Below are 8,923 nucleotides of genomic sequence, written 5' to 3'. Positions count from 1 at the left end.
AATATTTTTACTTTATATATCCCGGAAGCGGAATTACATCAACCCAGTGTGAACATATCATTTTAACCTATATTTTTGGACATTCACTGTATATTAAGGTTTATAAGATTATTTATGATTGTGTGATATTTATTTAAAATATTTTTACTTTTATATATCCCGAAAGGGGGATTACATTTCACTTAGTATAGCGCTGCACATTCACTTTTTTCACAGTTTTTTAATTAGTTTTGATCACTCGGTGATTATTTGTGGCTTATCATAGGTCTGACTTTCATTAAAAAGTTATACGTTTTCCAAGAAAAGGTACTACAGGCCTATGGAATAAGATGCAACAGAGGGGGAAAGTGCAATGGTTATTAGCAGTCAATCAGATCCCCGAGGCAGATCACCAGAAAAGGTGGCGGGTGTGGTTCATACAATTTTGTGTTATTGAATAAACCTATATTTTTTATGTTCAGTGTTCCATATGGGGCTACAAAGTGATTGCTATTGGTTACAGAGAGCATGTACTCCATCTAATTATGATGTCTTCGTGAATAACACACAATGAGACCGTATCAATTCTTCAGACAGCATTCAGGACAAGATTAATATGTTGAGTTTATGCAGTTCCTACTTAAAACTAATTGCATTAGAACAATAAAGACATAGAGACATAGACAATAAGGACATAGACAACTGTATTCAAGATATGTAGCTGTCCTGACTAAGTCTGCACCTCAACAAACACAGAACTAGTGTTGAGCTTTTATTTAAAATAGTTTTGCATGCTGTGCACACAGAATCTGGGGCAGTTGCCCAGAGTAACAAATCAGTGTCTATCTTCAGTTTGATCAGCGAAATGAAAGAGAGGAGCTAATTGGTTACTATGGGCCAATGCTCCAGATTGTGTCTGCTTCTGCCCCAGTTTTGATATAATAACCCCCAATGCATTTTGTCAATGGGTGGGTGATGTGACCAGAGAGCTCAAATCACACGCCTCACTCAGTCCTCACTCCTCTCAGTGCCTGGAAGCTTGGTGTTATGTGTAGGAAACCGCATGCTGCAAGGTAAGATTTTTCTACTTTGCAGCAACCCTTCACACATAACACCAAGCTTCTTATAGATAGACTATACACCCAGAGTGGTGTGTAAATTATCATTTTTTTCATGGAGTGCGGCTTTAATTGTTTGGGAATTAAGTTGGGGGGGGTGAAGTTGAAGTACATTGTATCAGTACCAGTTTAAGAACATGTCCCAGTGGACAGGAACATAAGTGGTTTTAGATTTTCTCTGCTCTAGTTTTGACTAACTCCCCTCACTGCATTATATGTTTATTTGTAATATAAAAAGTGTAAACTAATAATAAAAAACGATGAGTTTGTAAACGCTTAAAAACCCCCATTGTGTTAAAAATAGCCCATAATGACTATACTTCGCCTAGTCACCAGTCAGGACAAAGAGACTGTGCCTCCTGATAGCGCTCCTTCAATAGCAAGGTATACTCTCAATGATCCTTAGCATTTTTAAAAGAGGTAAGCAATCTGTTTGATTTTTTTTCTTTCCCTCTTGTGAGGTTGATTTTGAAAGAGGAGGGATAAAGGCAAACATTGTTGTTTTTTTTGTTGTTGCTGTACTTCTCCTTTGGGTCACAGTAGTACATTTACTACTATTACTATGACCCAAAGTCAGCATATACCTGGATAATGCCTGACATACGCTGACAGAGCAGAATGGCGCTGCCGCCTGGAAGGATCTCAGCAATATTATTGGGATCCGCCCAGCTGCCTGATTGGCAGCTGGCTCTGCCTCTCTAGATCCAGAGCCAGCAGTGCCCTTCCCCTTCCTGGGTGTCCTTCCAATGAGCACTGGAGGAAAACAGAGCGGAGGGGGTAATCCTGCGGGGAGTAGGGTTGCCACCTTTTCTTTCAGTGAAACCAGAACACTCTAACGACGTACAGCATTTTTTGGGGGAGAATGAGTTGCGGCTTATTTATATGTAAATAGCACCACCCATTCATAAGTAAATATCACAGTCAAGACTATTTTCAGTGGGGGGCCAGTAGCCGATCTTCATTTTAGTTCCCCGTCTGCCGGACATCATGTGTCCGGGTTTCAGCTGCCATGAAACCTGGATACAGCATTCAAAACCCGGACCGTCCGGGTGAATCTCGAGCAGGTGGCAACCCTAGCGGGGAGCCGTGACTGACAGTTAAGGAGGCGACCATGAGCTGAGGGTTACATAATTGCTCAGCTATCTGTATACAGAGCCGGTCTGTTCCCAAGTATTGGGAACAGTATATTTTACTCTCACAGTACACCTCCTTTAAGAAACCAGTAAGAATTTTCTTTTGAACCCTTTTATAGTTGTCAATTTAAAAACTGATGCCAGCTCTAATGCGTTAAAGAAGAACTATGGGGTCAGGGCTTTTCCCCATAGTTCTCCTTAGAGCAACGGGAGGACACAAACTAGCGTCCTCCCGTTACCCTAAGCTCAGTATACTGCGAGCTACAGCTCGCGGTATACTGAGACGCCGCAGCGGATGTCGAGATCCGCCCAGCTGCGTGAGTGACAGCTGGCTCTGCCTATCTAGAGGCAGAGCCAGCTGTACCCGCCCCCTCCCCCGTCCGTTCCACCAGTCAGCGCTGGCGGATCGGAGCTGGGAGAGGGGAATCCAGCCCCTCCCCCTGTCACGGCAGAGAGCCGTGACAGGATCGAGAGGTGAGCGAACGCCGCTATATGTTCGCTCACCTCCCAATCTACTGAGCCGACCTGTGAAAGTCTCATTGTCACAGGTCGGCTAGAACTATGAGGTGAGTGAAAAGCACTCACCTCATAGTTCTCCTTTAAGAATATTCTGTTCCTGGGATCTTTTTACCTCTGAAAAATTAATTTGTAAGAGCAAACTGCTGGAAAGTTCCTGTGAAACGCATGTGGTATCTTTAGCGCATACTAGAGATCATGTGACTCCTGGTCACTAACTTGCTATTTTATATAAACACCGAAATGTAGTTGTATGGCAGGGCTGGACAAAACCCAGGTAGCCAATGCTCCTTAAAAATTACAGCTTTAAAAGCCTAACTTTTAAAGAACTCATGGGAATTTTGTTCTTAAACCTTGCAGTGCAGCCACCCCCACACTGCAAGGGTTGCTTGTTTTGGTCTAGGTGTAAAAATAACAAAAGGTATACTGACCCAACCTCTCGAAACCATCTGGCTGTTAGAGCACTCATCCTCCGCTGCATAGTTGGTAGGTCCCTCGGCATCCTATACATATATAGGATGTAATGGCTCACAGGCCTTTAGGCCCCGTTCACATTGAGCGATTTATCGGGCGGTAATTCCCGCGATATCGCGGCTATTTACCGCACGATATCGCTCTTCAATGCTTTGCAATGGGGCAAAGGGTCCTGCTGTCGCGGGTCGTGTGTCGCTACAGCAGGACCCTTTTTGGAGCGGATTTTCCCGCGATTCTCGCTTGCTCAATGCAAGCATTTGCGCGATATTGCGCAAAATGCAAATCGCGCGACAAACGCTCGATTTGTGAATCGCGCAGTGTGAATGGGGCCTGCGACTGCTAGAGTAGAGGGAGAGAAAGGCTAAAAGGAAAGGTCTAAGAGCCAGCCATATCTGTGGATCGGGTGATTTTAGCTTTGTTATTTTTGCACCAAGGCAAAAATTAGCTTTTAACCCTTGCAGTGCGGTGGTAGCCCCACTGCATACATTAAGCACTTTTTTCCTGGCAGTTCTTCTTTAATGTTTCTTCTAGTTGTTGTCAATGGAGCTGGCTCCTCAAAAAACAAAATCCTGCTGGCTCCTGGATTGAACAGATGGGCTCCAGAATTCCATATTAATAAGCCCACTCCTGTGGTACGATGTACTGTATATACCAGTGCTCCCCAACCTTTTTATCGCCGCAGACCGGTCAACGTTTGATAATTTTACCGCGGCCCGCTGAGGGGGGGACGTTGATTGTTTATATTTTAGATTGGAATCACCTGTCCCGATAAATCCATATTTCAAGTAGGACTCATGGTATTGTCTGGTAAAAGTTACATGTTTCTTTGATGTTGAAGGCCCTTCTTCTGTCTCTTCACTGGGTCTTTTCTTTTTCCCAAGGAAACTTTCTAACGACGTCTGTTTCGTACTCATTGTTGCTAATTTGTGGGTTAAGTTTGAGCAAACACAAAATATACACGTACACCAAGCACTGTTAAACATGAGAAAGTACCGGTGAACAGAGAGAAGAGCGGTACACACCTTCTCTTTACCAAAGCTACAACGCCACTGCCGCTTGCAGCCCCTGAGCTCCAGACGTCACCTAAAACCACCCCGATACCACGATATTTTGCGCATGCGCGGTATTGGTGCGGCTTTAGGTGACGTCTCTCAGCTCCCGGTTAACCTCTCGTCCTGGAAAGTCGGACAAAACCCGAGAGAAATACACCACAGTAAATAAAATGGAAATAATTTAATGTTCTTTGGGCAGCCCGGTACCATTTGATCCACGGACCGATACCGGTCTGCGGGCCCGGGGGTTGGGGACCACTGGTATATACCAACCCCCCAAAAAAAGCTCACTTCTGTAGAAGAGGAAGCTGGAAAAGAACTGCAGGTGTCCTTACTTGTGGCCTCATCCAGTAACATCCTGAGCAGAGGCACATAATCCCATACAGACAAGGAATGTACTACTAGTGTTTCCAACCTTCAGGTAAACCCTATGGGGTCTACTAATAAATCTTTTGCCGTAGGCTGGGCGAATTCTGTTCGCATGACATTCCCACAACTAGATGGATTTGTGGAGCACAGGAAATGTCTATGTTGTTCTGCTTTATCTAGTAGCGGGAATGCTGTGCAAAAGGCATATGCCCAGCATATGTGGCTGGATGAAAGATTTATAGGCAGACTCCTATGTGATCAACGGTGGTGTGTGATTGCCGGGGGGCGTTCCCCACCCAGTGCTACTATAGTCCACAGTATCCAAATCTTTTTTTATTCAGACCAAGTTATAACAAAATGAGGAAGAACCACCAGCTAGGTAATCAAATAAACCCCTGTAAGCAAAAAAAAAAAAAAAAATCAACATTGTTTGTGTTATTCTTTTAAAATAAAAACAAATTAAATCTTTAAATACAACCAATGATAACTCTCCATGAAAGAGGCACATTGTCACACAGAGCTGCAGTCTGTTATAGTATAAAGCCTCATGTGCAGAAACACATTTCGATCCAAAGATCCTTATCATGGCATTTTAGATTAGTGAATTGAGCTTATATTCTTGTTAAAGAAGAACTCCGGGCAAAAAAAAAACAAAAAAACTTACCCATGCAGTGGGGCTACTGCCTCGCTGCAAGGGTTAAGTGCTTGTTTTGTCCAGGAGGCTCAAGTAAAGCAGATATAGTCACCTGATTCTTGGTTACTAGACAGCCTCCTCTCCCCTGGACTCCGATGGTGTAAGGACCTCTGACATCATCACGTCTTACGCAGGCCTATTGACTTGCATTAGACTAGAGCTGCAGCTAACGATTATTTCCAAAATCGATTAGTTAGTCGATTATTAGGTTCGATTAATCGGTTAATCGGATAAACCATAAAATAGAGTTCAAAAAAAGGCTCCAGTGATGGGACTACTAGTTTGTATTGAGGTTGTAGTCCATCACAGGAGCAAGCTTGGAGCGGTGGAAGTAAAAAAGAAAAAAAAAAGTGTGGTGTGCAATATAGTGAAATGGAAAGTGTTAAATTATACAGCAATGAATGCAGAATACCACCAGCTATAGAGGAATACAACAAATCCAAGCAATAGTACATAATAGCTGGCGGCATTCTGCATTGCGCTGTATAATGTACTATTGCTGGGTTTTGTAGTCCTCTATAGCTGGTGGTATTCAGCATTGCACCACTGTCTAATGTACTATTGCTGGGATTTTTTGTACTCTTCTATAGCTGGTGGTATTCCGCATTGCGCTGTATAATGTATTATTGCTGGGATTTGTATTCCCCTATACAACGCAATGCAGAATACCACCAGCTATATAGGAGTACAACAAATCCCAGCAATACATTATACATACAGTGTATAATGTATTGCTGGGATTTGTATTCATATGTATAATATACAGCACAATGTACCATCAGCTATAGAGGAATACAAATCCCAGCAATACATTATAGAGCACCACGTGTGGAAAAGCTTACCTGAGCAGTCTTCCAGCAACTTGCTTCTGAGATCGGACCTGTCTATCGGCGGCTGTCATCACCCCACACCTGCTCCTCCTTACTACATCTCCCTGTGCGTCCCTGTGCCGATCGTGGATGTGGGTGGGCGGTGAGTGTGAGGCGGGGAGGAGGTGCGGCGTGTGGATGCGGGCAGGCGAGTCTGGCAGCGGCGAGCGTGAGGTGGGGAGGAGGTGCGGCGCACAGCGTGTGGAGCTGTGAACAGGGCCAACTGATCGGAAGCCGATTAATCGATTATTGAAAAAGTTGACAACTTTTTCAATAATCGATTATAATCGATTATGGCGATTAGTTGTTGCAGCCCTACATTAGACGTAAGGACGGCGAGGGTCATATCACACCCGGAGTGGATCGAGGAGAGAGGCCAGTGCTGACTACGGTGGGACTGAGGATCAGGCGAGTAAAACTGCTTTATTTAAGCCCCCTTGCCTAAACAAGCAACTAACATTTGCAGTGCAGGGTAGCCCCACTGCAAGGGAAAGGTTTTCACCCAGAGTTCTTTTTTAAAGAACGCTGGGCAAGCATTTTCTAAGTTATACTCATCTGAGCCTTGCAGCCAGCTGGCTATTAGACCGGTCCCTGCAGCCTGTCTTTTCCTCCATTCCAGCAATAGTATGCCCCTCAGTGTCCTCACATCTTATACACTGTAGTGGATGTGATGACTGACGCGACCTTAGACCGCTGCAGCTGAGGGGGCAGAGAGGCTGGAAGAACCGGTCTAACAGCCGGCCGGCTCAGAGGTCAGGGTAAGTATATCTTTGTTATTTTGCACCTAGATAAAACGAGCACTTAACCCTTGCAGTGCAGGGGCACCCCCATTGGAATGGTTAAGCACATTTTGGCTGGGGTCCTTCTTTAAATGCTATGTAGTAGGCAGTAAGCTTCAACAACTGAATGTGCTTTCTGCATCACACGACGGGATTAAAAGAGTTGTAAACCTTTCAGCAGATTAGCAGGTCACCTATGTATGACGTATGTAACTCTCTGCCTGCAGCAGCAACAACATTGTGATCATCCCTGAAAACTGCAGACATTGCAATCAAATAAAACGTGCCTATCCTGGAGCGTAATCCCATCTTTGCTTTAAACCGACATCAAAAAAGATTTAGAATCTTCTTTCCAGTATAATAATAATGTATATGGGGATGACAAGGTGCTGCCCTCTGGTGGTCAATGGAGGAATTAATTCCTTCATTAGGTGCCCGAATTCTCGCAGCGAAAATCTATGAGGTGAAATGACAGCAGAGTATATATGATGAGCGGTTCTATCGTATACCTAGCGGGTGACTCCTGGAGAACAGCAGGATGAAAAATGAAATGAGCAATAAACACAGGATCGGAGTCCTGCTCCCTACCACTGCCATGTCTGCACTTCCGGCATTGGTGTATGCACACGTGACCGGAACACACTTTGAAGGCATGTATATATACATGGGTGTTGTGGTACATCCGGTCTAATTATGGCGTGCTAGTCCTTGCAATGTACACTCTATTTTTTCCTAAACTCTGCACCATCTCTACGCTTCTGCCCACTGGGACATCATTCTAAACCACCACTGATACAGTGTATTGCAAGAGGAACCTCGCCCCCTTTTCTTATAATTTTTTTAAAGGCATATTTCACTTTCCAGCAAAAAAAAAAAAATCCACACACCAGGCAAAATGATAATTTACACAGTGTGCTGGGTGTGCAAATTCCTATTTAAAAGCTTTACTTATCTGTGGAGGGCTATTGCAAAGTATACCTTGCAACATGCTGGCTCCTATGTATAACGCTCTTCTGGGCACAGAGGCAAGGGAGGGATGCGTTCACTACAGAACTCCAGTCCCATTACTAGGTACAGCACTCCAGTCCCATCACTCTAGGTGCAGCACTCCAGTCCCATCACTCTAGGCACAGCACTCCAGGTACAGCACTCCAGTCCCATCAATCTAGGCACAGCACTCCAGTCCCATCACTCTAGGTACAGCACTCCAGTCCCATCAATCTAGGCACACCACTCCAGTCCCATCACTCTCGGCACAGCACTCCAGTACCATCACTCTAGGCACAGCACTCCAGTACCATCACTCTAGGCACAGCACTACAGTCCCATCACTCTAGGTACAGCACTCCAGTCCCATCAATCTAGGCACAGCACTTGAGTCCCATCAATCTAGGCACAGCACTCCAGTCCCATCACTCTAGGAACAGCACTCCAGTCCCATCAATCTAGGCACAGCACTCCAGTCCCATCAATCTAGGCACAGCACTCCAGTCCCATCACTCTAGGTACAGGACTCCAGTCCCATCACTCTAGGCACAGCACTCCAGTCCCATCACTCTAGGCACAGCACTCCAGTCCCATCACTCTAGGCACAGCACTCCAGTCCCATCACTCTAGGCACAGCACTCCAGTCCCATCACTCTAGGCACAGCACTCCAGTCCCATCACTCTAGGCACAGCACTCCAGTCCCATCACTCTAGGCACAGCACTCCAGTCCCATCACTCTAGGCACAGCACTCCAGTCCCATCACTCTAGGCACAGCACTCCAGTCCCATCACTCTAGGCACAGCACTCCAGTCCCATCACTCTAGGCACAGCACTCCAGTCCCATCACTCTAGGCACAGCACTCCAGTCCCATCACTCTAGGCACAGCACTCCAGTCCCATCATTCTCCTCCCTTCACTATCTTGCTTTATAAGAAGGCATTTTGTGAATGG

The 8,923-nt window shown here is 45.2% G+C and overlaps 1 protein-coding gene across 3 annotated transcripts in view; it reads right to left on the bottom strand.

Annotated features, from left to right (window-relative positions):
• The window catches only part of UBXN8 (UBX domain protein 8), a 37,525-nt gene extending 29,908 nt beyond the window's left edge, over positions 1–7,617 (bottom strand). For all 3 annotated transcript variants that reach the window (XM_018570637.1, XM_018570640.1, XM_018570639.1), the window contains exon 1: positions 7,493–7,617. In XM_018570637.1, the coding sequence (XP_018426139.1) occupies positions 7,493–7,580 (88 nt within the window). In that variant the 5' untranslated portion in view covers positions 7,581–7,617. The remainder of the gene's footprint in view (positions 1–7,492) is intronic.
• Between the last annotated feature and the right edge of the window lie 1,306 nt (positions 7,618–8,923).

Source organism: Nanorana parkeri, unplaced genomic scaffold, assembly GCF_000935625.1.
Source record: "Nanorana parkeri isolate BGI_ZX_2015 unplaced genomic scaffold, ASM93562v1 scaffold1564, whole genome shotgun sequence".
NCBI lineage: Eukaryota > Metazoa > Chordata > Amphibia > Anura > Dicroglossidae > Nanorana > Nanorana parkeri.
This window is presented reverse-complemented; position numbering and strand designations above follow the sequence as displayed.